Below are 19,591 nucleotides of genomic sequence, written 5' to 3'. Positions count from 1 at the left end.
ATGTAATACGAGCCCTGGGGGCTATGGCAGGAGGCCCTCCCTGAGTCTTGGGAAGCAGCACTTCCCGCCTGTGGCCTGCCACTGTCCTTGATCCTGAGTGGATCAGGGTTGAATGTGGAGTGACTCCTTAGCATTCCTTCCCAGACTTGGAGCAGTGCCACAGCGTCTTTAGTCCTGGACAGTTGGAAGATCTGCAGCAGCTATCCTCTGGCCTGGGCCAGGACCAGCTTCCCACAGTCCCCACCTCTGCAGATGCCCAGGGATACTCAATCATTTAAAAGGCCCTTGAGGCTCTGGATGTCAGAGTAGCTCCTCCTGGTGCCACTTCAGTGGCTTTGCCTCCAGAGGCCTGCCTGGTGCTGCCCACTGCACCCCTCCCTCTTGGGAGGCTAAATCCATGCTGAGGTTTTGAAGGGAGCCCAGACAGCAGGTACTACTGTGGTGTGTAAGACTTTGATGTCTAGAAAGGTGGAGCAGACAATTGGCCCACATCATCTCTGAGGCCACACAAGAGCCTTCCATCATATCAGAGCCTGCTGGTGCTACCATCTCTCAGGCACCAAACCTGTTAGTCCGTGGTCATCCATTTGGGAATTGTAGGTCTTTCTCAAAATGTAATTCTTAATTACTTCAGCAACTGAACACAGTGGGGTAAAGGTGTTTGAGGGTCAGGGGAGGGGCCCCAGCTAGGCTTTGTTTTATAACTGCCAGCCTATGACTGCATAGCTGCTCCCACCTCTCTGCATCTCTGCTCCTAGAGACTTGCTGCACCCACACTTCCTGATTCCCACGCGCTGACCTGGTAGGGCATTGCTCTCAATGAGGAGCCTCGGTGGGGCTTCAGCTGTCCCTCTTGCCTGCTGACTGTGCTCCTGGCACAGATTGTCACGTCCCAGAGTATGTGGGGGGGGGGGGGACGGTGTCTCTGTCCCTTCCCAGTCAACCTGATATCTTTGCTGGTCTAAAATATGCCATCTATTTCAGGTGTAATTGAGAGGCAGGGTGAATAAGGAAATGGCCTTGAGTGTTCACTGGGGTCAAGGCCATGTTAGTCTGAATAAAATCCTTTACCTCCTATGGCTTGAAGCCAGCAGTTGTTCAATCCTCTGAAGCATGTGGAACTATGCCCAGTGGGGATTGGGCCCCTCATTTCCAAGTCATTTGGTACCACTCCGTTCTTAGTCCTCCAGAGAGCAGGGGGGCAGAGCTGAGCGGCAGCCCAGAGCTTGGCGGGAGGAGGCAACGGGGGAGGGGCAGGTGGGGAGATCCGGCTGGAGGGGAGGCTCCGACGTCTCCTTCCTTCCTGGTTCCTGCAGTAGCTGCTGCAACTGCTCAGTTCTGTGAAGAGGTAGCCGGTGACTTGGAGACTGTCTCAGGCACAGCAGCATACGGATCAAGAGGCTCTGGCGTCCATGGATCCTGGGGTAAGGGGGCCTTGCTGTCACGGCCTGACATTCCTGGGAGGGCTTCCTCTCCTCTGGAGCTGGTGGGTCTACTCCTCTGGTAAAGGCGCTGAGAATGGAGGTGGTTAAGGGGGGCACTCACCTGTCTCACTCCACCTCTCCTTCTTACCGGTAGATACTTCCCACCTCTGCGGGGGGGCCAGCAGCAAATGGCCAGGGTTCTAGCGGCCAGGACAAGGGCATAGAAATACCCCAGCACCGGAAGAGTTTTGAAACTTTAAATGGCTGAATGCAGGAGTTTCCCCTTGGGCCAGCCTCTCCTAGCCTGGTCCCTTATGCTGTGACCTCCTGGCCACACTCACACTGTCCCTTTCCTGCCCCTTCTGGGCCTCAACTCCTCAGGTGCTTGCTAGCTGCATGAAGCTCCGAGCTGCTTCCCCAGACACAGGGCAACATCACTCCTCCAGTCCCTTCCCCTTCACACACACACACACACACACACACACACACACACTCCTCATGTATTATTGATCTCCTGGCGGAGCCAGGATGGCCAGAGCTGGTGCCAAGGGCGCCTGTGGGCACTGCCGCGGGACCTGGGTGGACCACGACATGTTCTTGGCCACCTCTTCTCCCACCCACAGGGTCATAGCCGGTCAGTGCCCTGCTCCTTCTGGGTGGGAGGTTTCTCAGGAACACAGAGGACTAACATGGTAGCAAGGGGCTGGTGAGGCTTTGCAGGGAGGAGAGTCCAAGGTGGGTATTCTCAGCGTGTCTGGTGAGAGGAGGCATGGGAAGATGGGACTGTCTCAGGCCTCAGTTTCTCCATGCAGAAAATGGGAGTGTGAGAACTGACAGCTATAGGGGGCCAGTTAGTAGAAGTTTGAGAGCAGTTGTGCCAGAGGGGTGGCAAAGCCACAGATGTAGGCAGAGATCCTGGAGGGGGAGGCAGCTGAGCTAAGGAGATCTTGCCCACCAAGTCTCTGAGCCCCCCCCCCCCATCTTTTCTTGGACTCTCCATTCCCCAGCCTCACAAACACAGAGTGTTTCCTGGATTCCTGGGTGCATGTCCGGGACGGAGGCACACATTGGGTGCAGTGGCGACAGTGGGGGGTTGGGTTGGGTGTAGCTGCCCAGGCCTAGGGGTGGTCAGGGAACTGGGGGTGTGGGGATGTCATGTGAGTGGAGGATGTGTGTCTCGGTGTGGGAGGGACCAGCGGTGGGACACATGGCAGTATGGTAGTACTCATGGGTCTCTCTTGCTTCAAGGGTTCCCCCAGGACAAGGTGACATTCTCCCCATCCCACCCGGCTCTGCTGTCCTCGTCGGGGAGCAACTTCTTCCTCATGGACTTCCAGGAAAGAGACACGCCCTCTTTGGCTGAGAGTACTCAGTCTTCAAAGCCCAGCAGTACCCAGCAGGTCTGAGCAGAAGAGCCTGGGGAGGGTAGGCGGGGCTTGGGTCCCCGGGGCGTGGACTGAGGTAGCAGTGGGCTCAGCAACTGTTGTTCTACTTCTACTCTGGACTTCAGGCCTCCGAGCTGTGGGAGGTGATGGAGGAGCCTCGGGGCAGGCTGGGAGCAGACGACATCATGCCTGAGAGACAGGAAGGACACCTGCTCAAGAAGAGGAAGTGGCCTCTTAAGGGCTGGCACAAGGTAGGGTGGCAGGGCAAGGGAGGAGCTACGTGTGGAAGGCTGCTGGACAGCCCTGGTATTCCTGTGTGGAAAGGAGAAGAAAAATGTGTGTGTTTGTTCTCTCCCCACCCCCCACCCTCCATGCTCCTGGCTGCTTGTTCTGTCCCTCTGGGGTACAGAGGTACTTTGTGCTGGAGGACGGGATCCTACACTATGCCACGACTCGACAAGATGTGAGTCAGGTTCTGGGCTTGGGGGCTGGGGGGAGCCTGCCCCAGGATGTTCTGAGCAGGTGGGGGGAATCTTGAGTTAGCCAGAGCAGGGTATGGCTCTCACTCAGTTCCACCTTTCAGCAACCTCTGTCAAGTTACAGTTGGCTTTTTGTATCCATAGGCTCCACATGTGCAGGTTCAACAATTTAAACAAACACACACACATACACACACACACACACACACACACACACACACTTTCAAAATGCCTGCACTAAACACATATACAGGTTTTTTTTTTTCTTGTCATGATTCCCTACACACTAGAACTGCCAATCCCATACCATGCCCATTGTTTGCCATTAGGTATTAGAAATCGTCTAGAGGGCTGGAGAGATGGCTCAGCGGTTAAGAGCACTGACTGTTCTTCCGGAGGTCCTGAGTTCAATTCCCAGCAACCACATAGTGGCTCACAACCATCTGTAATGGAATCTGATGCCCTCTTCTAGTGTCTCTGAAGAGAGTGACAGTGTACTCATATAAATAATAATAAAATAAAAATTAAAAAAAGTAGAAATCGTCTAGAAATGCTTAAAGAACACAGAGACCATATATATAGGTTATGGGAAGAAACTGCGCTGCCTTTTACTGCTAGAGATGAGCAGGTTTGCATTTCGGTTTCCTCTGTGGCTCCTAGAACCCAAAACACCACGCAACAGCTGCTTCTCTGGAGTCAGCCTCCTTCCTGCTGACACAGGGTGGGGGGCACACTCAGCCACCTGTGGAGCTATCTGAATGATGCCCATTACAAACTAAATGTCCAAAAAATGGGAGCATTGTCACCCTAGACCTTATCCTCTTCCTGTGCTGGGAACAAGAAACAAGGCTGGACTCTCAGGTTCCTTCCAGGGAGTGGTCCTTCCTCCATCATGTAGATTCCCAGGGGTTTTTATCACCTCTCAGACCTGGATGAAGTTGGACATAGTATAATGTTCTGTACATACGAAGTGACGAACAACCCCCTTTATATATGACTTGAGGTGCTTGACTCTTGAGTCTGGAGTGGCCTCAAGGAGAAGGTGACTGTCCTCCAGAGATCTTCAAGCCATTCCCCTGTCCCCCACAACCCCCCACTCCAGATCACCAAGGGGAAGGTCCATGGCTCCATCGATGTCCGGCTATCCGTCATGTCTATCAACAAAAAGGCCCAGCGCATTGACCTCGACACAGAAGACAACATTTACCACCTAAAGGTGACATTCCTGAGGATAGAGTGTTGTGGGCATTAGCCTGGCAGAGGTGGCCAAAGAGCCAAGGGTCTTCTTAGAGTTTGACAAGAAGAAAGTTTCTTTTGTGTGAAACAGTCAGGAGCCAGCCCACTCTGATGGTTGGCTGTTAACAGATACAGAGATAAGAGCTCTGACGATTGGAATGTCATACTCTCTGTCTGCGAGGGTTTTGTGCAAACTGGATGCTCTAGGGAAATTGCCTGCTTGCCTGGAGATAGAGAACTGATATTTTGCCCCTGGGAAGCAGCCCCTCCCTTCTTATCTCTCTCCATCACTTCTTCAGATCAAATCTCAGGACCTGTTCCATAGCTGGGTGGCCCAGCTGCGAGCCCACCGCTTGGCCCAGCGCTTGGACATGCCCAGTGCCACTCATCGGAAGGTAAGATGGGCCCTGGAGTGGGAGCAGGTGATAGGAAGATCAGGTGAAGGCTGTCGGGAGCTGAAATCTAGAGGACTGGGTATCTTTCTTAACCCTTGGCTTACTCCCCACAGGCTCCTGGTACCCAGATGCTAACAGCAGGCAGTGCTTCCGCCTTACCTGGGGTTGGACCTCGAGAGAAAGTGTCATCCTGGCTAAGGGACAGTGATGGGCTTGACCGATGTTCTCATGGTGAGGGCACCTGGCCCAGGCCTCTGTGGGTAGGACCCATGTCCTGAGATCTGTGCAGTATCAACAAGAAGGGAGAATGTTATCGCCACCACTTCCTCAGAGGGGCCCCTCTGCCAGGGGAGACCCCCTCTGCTCCAAGATGATCAAGTCCTCTCTGTCAAATCTTCTTGACTCCGATGAGCTCCGACTCAGAGAAGATAGCAGGCTCATGGCCTAGGCACGCAGCAGACACAGGGACTCCTGTCTGATATCAATGCAGTAAAATTTCTGAATAGCAACAGGGAAAGGCTGTGTCCTAGAAATGTATTCCTGCAGTAAGAGACCAAGACAGTGACCCAGAGAGGGTAGTGTGTATAAATAAGGAGGTACAGTAAGGGCGCATGGCCTGTGCACAGGCGGAAGAGGTAAAGGGTGGTCTGCAGAGAGGGTGGGGATAGACCACTGGTCGCCCAGAAAATCAGAAGCAGCTACACCAGAGACCTGGAAGTGCTTGCACTCCTGAGACAGACAGACATATGGAACAGTGTCAGGCTGTCTCTGGAAGCCAGTGATGTTTTTGGATGGAAAGAAGCTGAAGGGTTGGGGAGACTGGGAACCCTGGTACCTCTAGGATATCAATGACCTCTCCTTCCTCTCCCCCCACCCCCAGCACTCTCAGAATGCCAGGGTAAGCTGCAGGAACTACACAGACTCCTTCAGAGCTTGGAGTCCCTACACCGAATCCCCTCTGCCCCTGTGATCCCCACACACCAGGTAAGGGTCAAGGGGAGGAGGCAGGGACTGCTCAGGGCCCCTCGTTCCCATCACTTCGTGGGACAGGACTGCCTGCCTCATACCTGCCCAGTAGTCTCCAGGCTGTTTTCTCTGCTCCATTTGCCCGGGTTTCACGCTACACCCTGTGCCTGGGCAATCTGTGCTCTCCTCCATGGCCTCTCCCAACTCTGTCGGAAGACTAAAATTACTCTTCAACTTGGCAGACCTCAGTGACGACCGAGAGACCCAAGAAAGGAAAACGGACCAGTCGCATGTGGTGCACACAGGGCTTTGCCAAGGATGACACCATTGGACGGGTGAGATGGGGTGTAAGCCCCAAGTTGCAGGGACACAATGCCCTGGAGAAAGCTGCCCCTTCACCCTTCTTTTTTTTTTTTTTTTTTTTTTGGTTTTTCGAGACAGGGTTTCTTTGTGTAGCCCAGCTGTCCTGGAACTCACTCTGTAGACCAGGCTGGCCTCGAACTCAGAGATCCGCCTGCCTCTGCCTCCCAAGTGCTGCCCTTCACCCTTCTTATTCACCGTCAGGTTGGCCGTCTCCATGGCTCTGTTCCCAACCTATCTCGTTACTTGGAGTCTCGGGATGCTTCTGGTCCCCGTGGCCTGCCACCTCCAGACTATGCCCATCTGCAGCGCAGTTTCTGGGCTCTGGCCCAGAAGGGTGAGTACAGGCTAGGTGGGGGCTAGGGATGGGGTCAAGAGGTCAGGAGAGGAAATAGAGTCTGAACGTCTGGCCTGCCCCCTCTGCAGTGCACAACTCCCTCAGCAGTGTCCTGGTTGCCCTCACCACAGAACGGGACCGACTGAGAGACCTGCACCAGGGCTCAGAGCTGTCAAGGATGGTGGTGAGTCTCAGGGGCATGATAGCTGATCAGAGGGAAGGCCTGAGACTGAGGACTGCAGGTCCCATTGGCAAAATCTGTGCCAGGGCTCGGGGGTTAACAGAGGCTGCCCCTGACTCGGTGCGGGTTGTAGGAGGGGAGGATTTCTCCCTCCCACACCCAGTCCTTCGCCCTCTGCCTCAGGTTTCTGAGGCCCCGGATGGTCAGAGACGCCTCCACTCACTCTCCATCTCTTCAGACACGACGGCAGACTCCTTCAGTTCCCTGAACCCGGAAGAGGTGAGGATCTAGGGTGGACAATGGCGTCATGCCTGTGCCTTTCTCCTGGGTGTGAGGGCCAGGGCCAGGGGCCAGGGGTGATTTTTTTTTTTCTTTCTCCTTTAGTCTAGAAATGCATGGAGGGGGGGGGGGTCCAGCTTCCCTTTCTCTCACATAACACTACAGTTCTCTTGACTGCTCCTGTAGATAGATGGCTTGTGCATCATATTTTGGGTTGGATTGAGTTGGGTTGGTTGTAGTACTGAGGCATGAACCCAGGGCCTTGCCCATGCTAGGCCAGAAGTCTGCGTCTGAGCCACATGTCTGGCTTCTGGGGACTTTTTCCCTTTTACTTCAGAGCCCATGAGGCGTTGGTTCTTACCCTTTAGCAGGCCTGTCCAGCCTTTGACATTACAGTTCATACCCAAGGACAACATAATCCACCCCTGTAGACCCAGCACTTGGGAGGCAGAGGCAGGCAGATTTCTGAGTTCAAGGCCAGCCTGGTTTACAGAGTGACTTTCAGGAAAGCCAGGGCTACACAGCGAAACCCTGTCTCGAAAAACCAAAATAAATAAATAAATAAATAAATAAATAAATAATAAAATAAAAAAAGAAAAAAGGAGCCGGGCGTGGTGGCTGGCGCATGCCTTTAATCCCAGCACTTGGGAGGCAGAGGCAGGCAGATTTCTGAGTTTGAGGCCAGCCTGGTCTACAAAGTGAGTTCTAGAACAGCCAGGGCTATACAGAGAAACCCCGTCTCAAAAAAACCAAAAAAAAAGAAAAAAAGAAAAAACAAGCAAACAAAAATGTATGATCAACTTAATAACAACAAAGAAAGTTGCAAACTATTTTCATAATGTTTTGAGTACGTTTGTGATTTTGCTTAGTCTGCATTCATTTGTGTACAGCTCATGGGCCACAGGTCAGACATATCTGCATCACAAAACTAAAACCCAAAGAATCTAATTGACGGGTTCATGGACCCTCAGTAGTGGCCAGGCTGAATTAGAGTCTGAGTGTGGTGATTGCATGCCAGCTTTGTATTCTGAGCCTCAGTCTTCTAATATGCAAAGTGGAGACATAACTGCACCTGTCCATGGGGTGTGGGTCCAGTCTGAGTGGGTCAGCTAGGAGAAGGGTGGCCGGGCGTGGTGGCGCACGCCTTTAATCCCAGCACTTGAGAGGCAGAGGCAGGCGGATTTCTGAGTTCGAGGCCAGCCTGGTCTACAAAGTGAGTTCCAGGACAGCTAGGGCTACACAGAGAAACCCTGTCTCGAAAAACAAAAAACAAAACAAACCAAAAAAAAAAAAAAAAAAAAAAGCAAGAAGGGTGGAGCCAGGCTCTGTTGGTGCCCAGCCTCTCTTCTAAGTCCAAGATTTTCTCTCTCCCTTAAGCTCTTCCTCTCTTTTGCTACTTCTGCTTGGCAGGAGGGTGGGGGGTGGATAGTTCCCACTCCAGGGACTGTCACTCCAGTGGCCTCTGAGGTCTCACACCCATCTGGCTCCCACAGCAAGAAGCTCTGTACATGAAAGGCCGAGAACTGACCCCCCAGCTGTCCCAGAGCAGTGTGCTGTCCCTCGCCGACTCCCACACCGAGTTCTTTGATGCCTGTGAGGTGCTCCTCTCTGCCAGTTCTTCTGAGAATGAGGTGAGGGAGGAGGGAGCTGGCATCAGGAGAGAAGGGACATCTCTCCTGCAGGATGGGGGTGGGGCCTGGAGATTCCTGGGTCATTTCTCACCACCTTAGCAGCCATCTCTGAGAGCGTACCCAGCTCTGTTAGATTTGTGTGACTCCAGAAACCTCTTCTCCTTGTTGGACATGCCTTACCTGTCTGCTCTCTGAAGTTATCCTTCCTGGGACCCCTTTCCACTTTCATGCTTCTTTGACCCAGACTCTGGATCTCAGCACCACCATCAGCTTCTCTTTCCTCTGTGTCTCACCAAGTTCCCAGGCTCTTTTCTATAAGTCGGTTGTTGTTATCTTAGGGCTAAAAGTCCTCCCCTCCCTGTCATCCTTCTTTCCACCAAAGGGCTGGGGTATTATCACATTCTTACCAGGTCCTGGGCATTGCCAGTCTGTCTACTCCTACCTTCCAATTCTTCCCGCCCAGGGCTCTGAGGAGGAAGAGTCTTGTGCTAGCGAGATCACCACCAGCCTATCTGAGGAGGTGCTGGATATCAGGGGGGCTGACCGCTATCAAAAAGGTACCAACTGGATGGGGGCCTCGAGACTGGGGGACCTGGGTGTGTGTGGGGGGGCAGCTGTTTGATCATGCTTGCCTCCACTCTATTAGGCTTAATAGGGTGTGGCGGGGAGACAGGTGGTTCCACTTGAGCGCATTGGCAGAGTAGCTTTGGGCTTGACGTTTTACTAAAAATGGCAGAGGACAGGAAGTGTAGTGTGGTTTGTGGGGCATTGCCTCCTTTGCACAAAGCCCTGGGTTCAGACCCCAGCCCTGCATAAACTGAGAGTGGCGGCAGACAGACACCTATAATTCCAGCACTCGGGAGGTGGAGCTGGAAGGATCCAGTCGAGGTTGTTCTCAGCTCCACAGTGAGCTGGAACCCAAGGGGCCCCTGCCCCTCCAGACCAGTGGGAGGATAGTGGATGATCTGGACCCTAGCATCTGTTTTGTTCATCAGGGGACAGAGGCAAGGATGAGACTCAGGCCCAGCTTCTGTGTTCTTGTGTGCAGCAGTGGAACTGTGCTGGCTGGGTGGTTCTTAGCCCTGCTGCCCACGCACATAGGATATCACAAGCAGTCAGATGCCCCAGTCACCTCCCATAGCGGGCAACGCTGGGATGCCTTAGGAGGTTAGGAGGCAGCCCTGTGCAGTGGGCCTGGCACGTCTGGAACTCCAGTGTCCAGAGGGAGACTAAAATGTCGGCACTGGCCCAGGGCCGTGTGTTCCAGGGATTGCTGTGGGACCTCCTCGCCGCCGTTGCCTGCCAGCTGCCAGTGGGCCTGGGACAGACGTGAGCCTGTGGAATATCCTCCGCAACAACATCGGCAAAGACCTGTCCAAGGTGTCGATGCCTGTGCAGCTCAACGAGCCGCTCAACACGCTGCAGAGGCTCTGCGAGGAGTTGGAGTATAGCAGCCTCCTGGACCAGGCCAGCCGCATGGCCGACCCCTGCGAGCGCATGGTATCCACTCAGGGCCGCCTGTTCCTCCCGGGTCCCCGCTGGGTGGGTCCCTGATGCTGGAGCACTCTACTTCAAAACCCCAGACTTTGTTTGTGACAGGCTGCTGTCCCCATCCCAGGGCTGCTTTACACGGGTGACACTCAGCTTGGCCTTCCCACAGGTGTACATCGCAGCCTTTGCTGTCTCCGCCTACTCCTCCACGTACCACCGGGCGGGATGCAAGCCCTTCAACCCGGTCCTGGGAGAGACGTACGAGTGTGAGCGGCCTGACCGGGGTTTCCGTTTTATCAGCGAGCAGGTGTGGGCCCTGAGGTGGGAGGACTGTGTCCAGGGCTGGGCTGGTGGGGTGTGGGGGGGGGGAGGGGGAAGGCCTGGGCTGTGGGGACCAGAAGGTGGGTCAGTGGAGCCAGTGCATGGGGAAGAAGAGGAAGCAGGTGGCCCGGGCCCAGGAACATGCTAATGGAGGAGAGCTCTGCTCTTCTTATGGGAGACAGAAGTCATGAGGTACTAAAAGCCACACCCCAAGGTGTGCTGCGGCGGGGGGGGGGGGGGGGGGGGGGGGGGCACGGGGAGAGCTCTGCTAGCTAGGTCTTGAAGGATGAATCGGAGAAAGCCTGGGTGAGGGATTGGAGGTCTGGTTTGTTTCCTGTGTGTGTAGGACATCAGCAAAGTTAGAGACGGGACTGAAGGCAGGGCAGGCTAAACCCTGTGCTTTCCTAGGTGAAGGTGAGGTGCATTCTGGGATTTTATTTGCTTCTAAATCTGAAGGCAGTGGGAGGCGTAGGGGACAATCTCTAAAGAACATTCAGGCACTGGTGTGCAACAGTTGGCAGAGGCCATTATCAGGCCATTAAAGTCATCTGCCTGAGAGTCGAGGACATTCTGCACTTAGCCCGTGGCACACTGAGTTCAGAAGCACTTGTACGCGCTGCGCCACCACTGACAGAACTCAGCAGCTAGGGAGATGGAGAGGGGCCTGGGAAGTGATCGACCCTGTGCCGGGCACCAAGGCCCATGGTGCAGTGGAGGCCTCAGCTCCCAGGAGCTGCCAGCCTTGTGTGCCAACTGAACAACTGTGGAGGGGCCTGTCGCAGCCCTGGGTACTGAGGCTGGTGAGCTGTCAGAGAAAGCTGGGCGGCCCTGTCTTTCTAGTTAAAGAGACCCTGTGCATGGATGCAGGTGCCACTTAGCAAGACAGAAGGTGGAAGGCAAGAAAGGAGCTGTACCGTGTTGCCCACTGGGTGGGACTTCCTCAGAGAAATGTCCTGTTGGCTTTGAGGCCTGCAGACCTGGGGCTGGGAAGAGGTGACAAATCAGGACCCCCAGGGAGTGTACCACCAGGAGAGGCAGTGGCCCATGGGCCCGGGGACAGAAAGGACAGGGGAGAAATGAAGTTACAGAGAGTGTGGGAGCAGGTGCCTCCAGCTTTCAGCCCACTGGCTGAGTGCATCTGTGGACAACTGTGACAGCAGCCCAGCACGTTTGTAGATGTCATCATATTGCCACATCAGGGTTGGACCAGGAGAGGTGTGGTGGCACACACCTTTTAACTCCATTACTAAGGAGGTAAAGGCAGGAAGATCTCTGTGAGTTTGAGGCCAGTGGTCCACACAGCGAATTCTAGGATAGTCAGGATTATAGAGAAAGACCCTGCGTCAACCCTTCCCTCCCCACAAAGGTTGGACAGCCCTGACAGGAGTGAAAGTTGTTGTTGTTTTGTTTTTTGTTTTTATTTTTTAGACTTATTTCATGTATGTGAGTACATTGTTGCTATCTTCAGACACACCAGAAGAGGGCATCAGGTCCCATTACAGATGGTTGTGAGCCACCATGTGGTTGCTGGGAATTGAACTCAGGACCTCTAGGAAGAACAGTCAGTGCTCTTAACTGCTGAGTCATCTCTCCAGTCCCCTGTTTTGTTTTAAATTTTATTCTTCTCTCATACATTACATCATTACATCCTACTTACAGTTTCCCCTTTCTCCTCTCCTCCCAGACCCTCCCCCTACCTCCCCTGTCCACAGGAAGAGTGAAAGTTTAAAAAAATAACAATAAAAGTTTAGAAAAAGGGCAGTGTGGTGGCTCAGTAGGTAAGGGCACTTGCCCACCTGGTTCTGCAGAAGACAACAGAGTGCATCAGGTTCCCTGGACCTGGAGTGAGAGATGTGTGTACGCTGCCATAGGGATACTGGAGATTGAATTTGGATTTATTTGTTCGCATAGAAAGACCTCTGGAAAAGCTGCCAGTGCATTTTACTGCTGTGTAATCTCTCCAGCAGCATCTTCATTCAATTTTTTAAAGTGAGAGTGTGTGTGTGTGAGAGAGAGAGAGAGAGAGATCATACGAATGCAGTCCCCATGGAGGAGAGAAGAGAATTAGATTTCTTTTTTTTTTTTTAAAGATTTATTTATTTATTATATGTAAGTACACTGTAGCTGTCTTCAGACACTCCAGAAGAGGGCGCCAGATCTCGTTACGGATGGTTGTGAGCCACCATGTGGTTGCTGGGATTTGAACTCTGGACCTTTGGAGGAGCAGTCGGGTGCTCTTACCCACTGAGCCATCTCACCAGCCCGAGAATTAGATTTCTTTGGAGCAGTAGTTACAAGATGTTCTGAGTAGGTTCCCAGAATACGCTCTTAACTGCTGACCCATCTTTCAACCCCTGAAATGCATAAGTGTATTTATGTGCATGTGTGTATATTTATATGCACACACATGCGTGCACACATATAATTTGAAACTAGGGATTAGAGAGATGGCTCAGGGGTGAAGAGAGAGCACCCAGGTTCAGTGCCTAGCACCACAATTTGGCTCACAACCAACTGTAACTCCTGTACCAGGAGATCCGATGCCCTCTTCTGGACTTTGCAGACATATGGCATGTGTGTGTATACACACACACACACACACACACACACACACACACACGGGCAAACATTCATTCACATAATGTTTAAGAAAAAAATGTCATTCAAGACTAGAAAAAAATGCAGACTGTTTTCTAGAAATGTTATCACAAGGCCAAGAGAAGACAAGGGGGTGGTCGCCAGAGGGAACATGAGAGGCTGAGGCATGCTTGTTTAGTTTTTTTTTTTTTTAAAGATTTATTTATTATTATAAGTAAGTACACTGTAGCTGTCTTCAGACACACCGGAAGAGGGCGTCAGGTCTCATTACGGATGGTTGTGAGCCACCATGTGGTTGCTGGGATTTGAACTCTGGACCTTTGGAAGAGCAGTCGGGTGCTCTTACCCACTGAGCCATCTCACCAGCCCTTGTTTAGTTTTTGTTGGTGGTGTTCTGCTTCGTTTTTTGAGGCAGGGTCTTACGATGTAACCCTGGCTGGCCTTGAACCTGCCTCTGCCTCCTGAGAACAGAAATTAAAAGTAAGAGAATGACATTTTTACACAGCAGAATAAAGTGTAGATCAGGAAGAAGCCTCCCACTCTGCCCCGCAGGAGGACCTCTGACCTGTCAGAAAGGATGGCCACAGATGCCAGCAGAGACATACGCATCCAGAGAGGGAAGGCTCACAGTGCAGTCATAGAATCTGGACTCTCGCTGACGGCTCCAGTCACTCAGTAGAAAGCCTTATTCATACAGCCTAGTGTGCCAATGGTTTTGTTCCTTTCATTCCTGAATATCCCTTTGTGTGGACACAGGGCAGTTTGCTTATTTTCTTTCTGATTGGCGTTTGAATTGTTTCCTGTTTGGGAGATTATGAATAACAGTGCTAGGAGCGTTGATGTGGGAAAATAAAGGGGAGACTTGCTGCTTAGGACTGGAGAAACAGGAAATCCTTTTGTTCAGAGCAAGGGGCCACGCAGAGGGAGGAACTGCAGGGAAAGGTGTGGGAGAGTTGCTGCACAGGGTGGGGGAGCCAGTCTGCAGACAAGAAGGGGGAGCAGGGAGCAGGTGGAGTGGAAGGAGTTACCTTCTCCTGTTCTCTGTTCTCCCTCTGACTGCAGGAGCAAAGGGCATGACAGGTGGCTTGGGTTTAGGGCCTTAGAAGATGGCTGAGTGCCCAGGGCCTAGATGCAGAGTTTTATGGAGCTAGACTTTCCTGCTACAGGTCTTGTGTCCAGATAAGGCTGTGCGGCCAAGTTGTTTTCTTTTGATTTATTTCTTTTGATTATATCTGTTAGTGTTTTGCTAAGATGTATCCCTGTGCCGTGTTCATGGAGTACCCATGGAGGCCAGAAGAGGGCATCAGAGCTCCTGGAACTTGGAGTTACAGGCTGTTGTGAGCCTCCATGTGGATGCTGGGAACCAAAACTAGGTTCTCCGAGAGAGGGCAGCCAGTGATCTTCACTACTGAGACGGCTCTCCAATCCCCAAGATTTTATTTACTATTTTTATTTATGATGTAGGTGTCTATGAGTGTATGCCACGTGTGTGCAGGTAGCCACAGAGGCCAGAAGAGATTGCCGAATCCCTCGGAACTAGAGTTACAGGCAGTTGTGAGCTGTCTGATGTGGGTTCTGGGAACGGAATCAAGGGTCTCTGCAACAGCAGCCGCTGCTTTTAACTGCTGAACCATCTCTTCAGCCCTTGTCTTTTAAAAACGTTGTTTACTCCATTTATTTATGTGCCTATGTATATTGCAACTTATGTTCCATGCGCAGCACACACATGGAGGTCGGAGGGCAGCTGGTGGAGTCTGTCCTCTCCCTCCACCAAGCCGGTTCTAGAGATCAAACTCAGGTTATCAGCGTTGGTGACAAGCATGCTTTTCTTTGTTGTTTGTTTGTTTATAAGATTTATTTAGAGTCAGGCATGGTGGCGCACGCCTTTGATCCCAGCACTTGGGAGGCATTGGGAGGCAGAGGCAGGCGGATTTCTGAGTTCAAGGCCAGCCTGGTCTACAAAGTGAGTTCCAGGACAGCCAGGATTACACAGAGAAACCCTGTCTCGGAAAAACAAACAAACAAACAAACAAACAAAAAGATTTACTTACTTTATGTTAATACACTGTAGCTGTCTTCAGACATATCAGAAGAGGGCATCAGATCCCATTACAGATGGTTGTGAGCCACCATGTGGTTGATGGGATTTGAACTCAGGACCTCCGGAAGAGCAGTCAGTGCTCTTAACTGCTGAGCCATCTCTCCAGCCCCCAGTGACAATCGTGTTTACCCATCAAGCCATGTGCTGGCATATCTGGCGAGTGGGGGAGCAAGTGGCTAAAGATCCTAGGTGAGAGGGTAGGGATGCTGAGTAGAAGGAAGGGAAGCCAAGATGCTGTCTGAAGGCCACGAGGAAGTCTTAGCTGCAGCCAGAGTCAGGGAAAGATGGGGAACAGGAAGGTGAGGCTGTGGGAATGTCCACGTTAAAAGTTGCAGATGTGAAGCCATTTCTAAGTGAGGATAAGGCCAGGAGTTCCCAGAGTGTGACGAAGAGTCGACGGGGAGGAGGCAGATGGAGAAGAAAGCCCTGTCCACGGGGAGGGCATAGGCTGGAGGAATGTCTGCCCAGAGCAGGGCTGGTTAAGGGCTCTATCGACAGGGCTGGCCAAGGTTAGCCAGCAAGGCAGATGAGCAAGGAAAACACAGGGCCCCCGAGGGGAGGAGAGAATACCGACCTGGGTGGCAGCAGGAACAAAAGACTTACAATTAAATGATTCTTGTGAAACTAAGTCAGAGTCAGAGAATTTGGGGGTGGGAGGGAGGCACGCTTGGAGACCCCTAGCTTCTCAAAGACAGTGCTAAGGACGTCTTTGCCCATCAAGGTCTCCCACCATCCTCCCATCTCCGCGTGTCACGCAGAATCTGAGAACTTCATCTTCTGGCAAGGTGAGGAATGTGGGGCTGAATGACCATGAAGGTCGGGGAGAGCAGGGGAGGGGTTGGCGGCTGGAACATTCTGGATCACTCTGGCCTTATCTCTGCTGCTCCCTGTCCCTCCCCCAACTGCGCTCCAGACATGAAATGGAAGAACAAGTTCTGGGGCAAATCCCTGGAGATCGTGCCTGTGGGGACAGTCAACGTCAGTCTGCCCAGGTGAGTACTGGAGATCCCAGTAGCCAGGCCTGCCTGTGGGCCAGAGCTGTCAGGGACAGAGGGGTCTAGTCTAGCCCTAAGCTTCAGGAGGTTACAGCAGGAGGCTGCCTTTGTACAAGTTACACCTGCATTTGCAACAGTTACTGTAAAAAGAAAAAACAAGGTGAGATGTCTAAGAACGGTGGTGGGGGCAGGGCTTAACGAGGTCATCTGACTAAGTGTCTTTCACAACTTTTTGATCATGACTCACATTAAAAAAATGCACTTGAGACTTCAAACTAGCATGCGTGTGAAGCATACCACACACACATACACATACACAGAGAAAGGGGCAAGAATCTAAATGGATCTTGGGATACACAGAGAGAGAGAAATCTAAATGAATCTTAGGGCTAATGGATCACAAACCAAGTTCAAAAACCCTCATTTCAGCCAGCTGTGGTAGAACACAACTTTAATCCCAGCACTCAGGAAGCAGAGGCAGGCAGCTCTCTACGTTCAAGGGCAGCCTGGTCTACAGAGTGAGTTCCTGGACAGCCAAGGCTACACAGAAAAACCCTGTCTTGAAAAAAGAAAAGAATCAGAAAGCCCTCACCCCAGCCCATCGTATAGATGGGCAGCTGAAGCTGAAGAGAAAAGGGGACCTTTCCTAAGAGAGGCAGGGGCCAGGTGTGGTCTTTAACCCCAGCATTTGGAAGGTTGAACCAAGTAGAGCTCTGTGGGTTCAAGGACACCTGGGTTATGCAGCAAATTCCAAGACCGGCCAGGGCTACACAGTGATAGTCTGTCTCAAGAAAATCCAGAACCAGAGAGTGGTTGTGACTCTTGTATTCTTTTTTTTTTTTTTTTTTTGGTTTTTACGAGACAGGGTTTCTCTGTATAGCCCTGGCTGTCCTGGAGCTCACTTTGTAGACCAGGCTGGCCTCGAACTCAGAAATCCGCCTGCCTCTGCCTCCCGAGTGCTGGGATTAAAGGCGTGCGCCACCACGCCCGGCTGACTCTTGTATTCTTATTTCCATGACTCGGGCACTCAGGGACTTTATAATGGATGCAGACATGGTCACTGATGTTCTGTGATGGAGGCTCTCCTTTATGGACAAGGGGCATACCTCACAGAGCCGGCACTAGGACCCTGGGACGCCTTCTTTCAGGCCCACGTGACTTGACACAGCTAGTTGGGAGCCCACTTGTTTCCCAGCACTGTCTGACTGCTGTCCTATGTGTCTGTCTCTCTCAGGTTTGGGGACCACTTTGAGTGGAACAAGGTGACGTCCTGTATTCACAACATCCTGAGTGGCCAGCGCTGGATCGAGCACTATGGGGAAGTGCTTATCCGAAACACACAAGATAGCTCCTGCCACTGCAAAATCACCTTTTGCAAGGTAGGCGGGCTGCCCTGACCCCGCCCCTTTACCCTGGCCCCGCCACTCCACCATGAAAGAGGCCTCTGATCCCAACCCTCGGGGAAGTGGAATCAGCCTTCACTTGGGCCCCGCCCTCTCCACCCTAGGCCAAGTACTGGAGTTCCAACATCCATGAGGTACAAGGTGCAGTGCTTAGCAGGAGTGGCCGCGTCCTCCACCGCCTCTTCGGGAAGTGGCATGAGGGATTGTATCGAGGACCCCCACCGGGTGGGCAGTGCATTTGGAAACCTAGTAAGTAGGGTGTCTAGGGAGGGCTGGGAAGGATGAGGGTGGCTCTAACATAGTTCACCTGTCCCAGCTCCTTGCTTCCCCCAGATTCGATGCCTCCAGACCATGAGCGAAACTTCGGGTTCACTCAGTTTGCCCTGGAACTGAATGAGCTGACGTCAGAGCTGAAGCGGACCCTGCCTTCCACTGACACACGGCTCCGGCCTGACCAGAGGTCAGTGCCTGCCCGGAATGCCTTAAAATGGGAAAGGGGCGGAGACGTCATGTTTGGGGACCCCTGAGACTAGCCTGTGCACTGACCGAGGCTTGGATCATCAGATACCTGGAGGAGGGGAACATACAGGCTGCTGAGGCCCAGAAGAGAAGGATAGAGCAGCTCCAGCGAGACCGGAGAAGGGTGATGGAAGAAAATAACATAGTCCACCAGGCGCGCTTCTTCAGGTGCTTTGACCCTACAGCTCTGGGTCCCTCTGCTGCCCAAGCTCCTCATTGCTCCCTTATGCTTTGAGTAGGGTGATCATGGGAGGCAGTGCCAGGGACCTAGCCTGCACTCAGCTATTCCCTACCCACACCTAATGATGCTTTTTCCCCCCAGGCGACAGACAGACAGCAGTGGCAAGGAGTGGTGGGTGACCAACCATACTTACTGGAGGCTGCGAGCTGAGCCAGGCTACGGGAACCTGGATGGGGCTGTGCTCTGGTAACCCTGGCCTTGGGGCAGGAGACTCAAGGTCCTTACTCCTGCCCCAACTCCTGCTATGGACACATGGGTGAGGCCGGGCTCCCTCGCCGTGCCCTTGAGTGCAAAGGGGCAGCCTAGGCTCTAGCCCTTTCCTCCTCTGCTGGCCAGAGGGGCTATATCTCAGCACACTCCCGTCCCAATGCTGGGGTGAAAGTGGACTCGGAACGGAATCCGTGCTTTCCCCGTCTTGTGACCCCAAATCTGGCATGTCAGACCCTTCTCGCTCAGCCATCCTCCTCATCTGGGAGTGTTTGGGAGAGATGCCAGGTTCCCCAGACCTGCTCCCCATTTCAGTGCCTTCCTTGGACACAGAGGGCCCCTTGATGCTCCCCAGACTTCCCGTGCCCGGGGCGCTGGCTGTGCTGTAAGGTTGGAGTGAGTGAAGGAGAGGAGATGCCCCCTTCCCGTCTGTTTGTCCTCTCTTCCAGCATCTTCCCTGTGCCCTGACCCATCCCCTTGTCCTGCATCCCCTTCTCCCAGGCAGCAAAGCACCCTCAGCTTCAGCTCCTCCATCCCTGCTCCACCAGTGGTCCCTTCAGGCTCAGCTTAGCAGAAGTCCCAAGAGATGGGGAGCAGTCTTGGGGTGCCTGGCCTCAGATTCACCCAGGAGGGAGTGAGCCAGTGTGAGTGTAAGTTTGTGTAGGAGTGTGAGTGTGTGTGTCCTGCTTGCCGGCGAGCGGGATTCCTAATGTAGCCAGGACACCTCCGCTGCTGCTGGTGTCTGTCACTGTTGCTGCTCATTTCTCAGTTTGCCTGAGTCAGGTGAATTGCTCTTACATTCCAAGCTCCAATAAAGACTGTCCTAGACTTTGGCCTGTGACCACTCATTGAAAAACACAGGTTCTCAAGCTCTGGGGGAAGCTCAGAGCCACTGCTGTAGATTGACTTGTGTCCCTCCAAAAGGTTCATCTCCAAAGAGGCAGGGATGTAGCTCAGGGGCAGAGTGATGGCCTAGCACACAGGAAGTCAATCCTGGGTCCAGTCCTCAGCACTGACCAAGGACTGGGGGAGGAGCTTGACA

General features: G+C 52.9%; 1 protein-coding gene across 1 annotated transcript; it reads left to right on the top strand.

Moving 5' to 3' along the window:
* Positions 1 to 1,163: 1,163 nt before the first annotated feature.
* Osbpl7 (oxysterol binding protein like 7) lies at positions 1,164 to 19,370 on the top strand. Its single transcript, XM_021175792.3, has 23 exons — positions 1,164 to 1,424; positions 2,673 to 2,824; positions 2,935 to 3,060; positions 3,219 to 3,272; positions 4,391 to 4,504; positions 4,824 to 4,919; positions 5,033 to 5,150; positions 5,800 to 5,903; positions 6,128 to 6,220; positions 6,450 to 6,582; positions 6,672 to 6,766; positions 6,947 to 7,042; positions 8,536 to 8,673; positions 9,137 to 9,230; positions 9,926 to 10,173; positions 10,334 to 10,471; positions 15,906 to 15,969; positions 16,098 to 16,176; positions 17,414 to 17,558; positions 17,687 to 17,831; positions 17,916 to 18,042; positions 18,147 to 18,269; positions 18,424 to 19,370. Exons 2-23 carry the CDS (start codon positions 2,750 to 2,752, stop codon positions 18,530 to 18,532), a joined length of 2,514 nt encoding a protein of 837 aa, XP_021031451.2. The 5' UTR covers positions 1,164 to 1,424; positions 2,673 to 2,749; the 3' UTR covers positions 18,533 to 19,370.
* Positions 19,371 to 19,591: the final 221 nt, after the last annotated feature.

This window comes from Mus caroli, unplaced genomic scaffold, assembly GCF_978045245.1.
Source record: "Mus caroli unplaced genomic scaffold, Mus_caroli_1 scaffold_13, whole genome shotgun sequence".
Lineage (NCBI taxonomy): Eukaryota > Metazoa > Chordata > Mammalia > Rodentia > Muridae > Mus > Mus caroli.
This window is presented reverse-complemented; position numbering and strand designations above follow the sequence as displayed.

Excerpts from the sequence above, each read along its gene's own strand:
- Osbpl7 (XM_021175792.3), top strand. The coding sequence starts at position 2,750 with ATGGACTTCCAGGAAAGAGACACGCCCTCTTTGGCTGAGAGTACTCAG. Across the intron at positions 4,920-5,032 it reads CCAGTGCCACTCATCGGAAG|GCTCCTGGTACCCAGATGCT; the intron begins GTAAGATGGGCC and ends TACTCCCCACAG. Across the intron at positions 6,583-6,671 it reads CTGGGCTCTGGCCCAGAAGG|TGCACAACTCCCTCAGCAGT; the intron begins GTGAGTACAGGC and ends CCCCCTCTGCAG.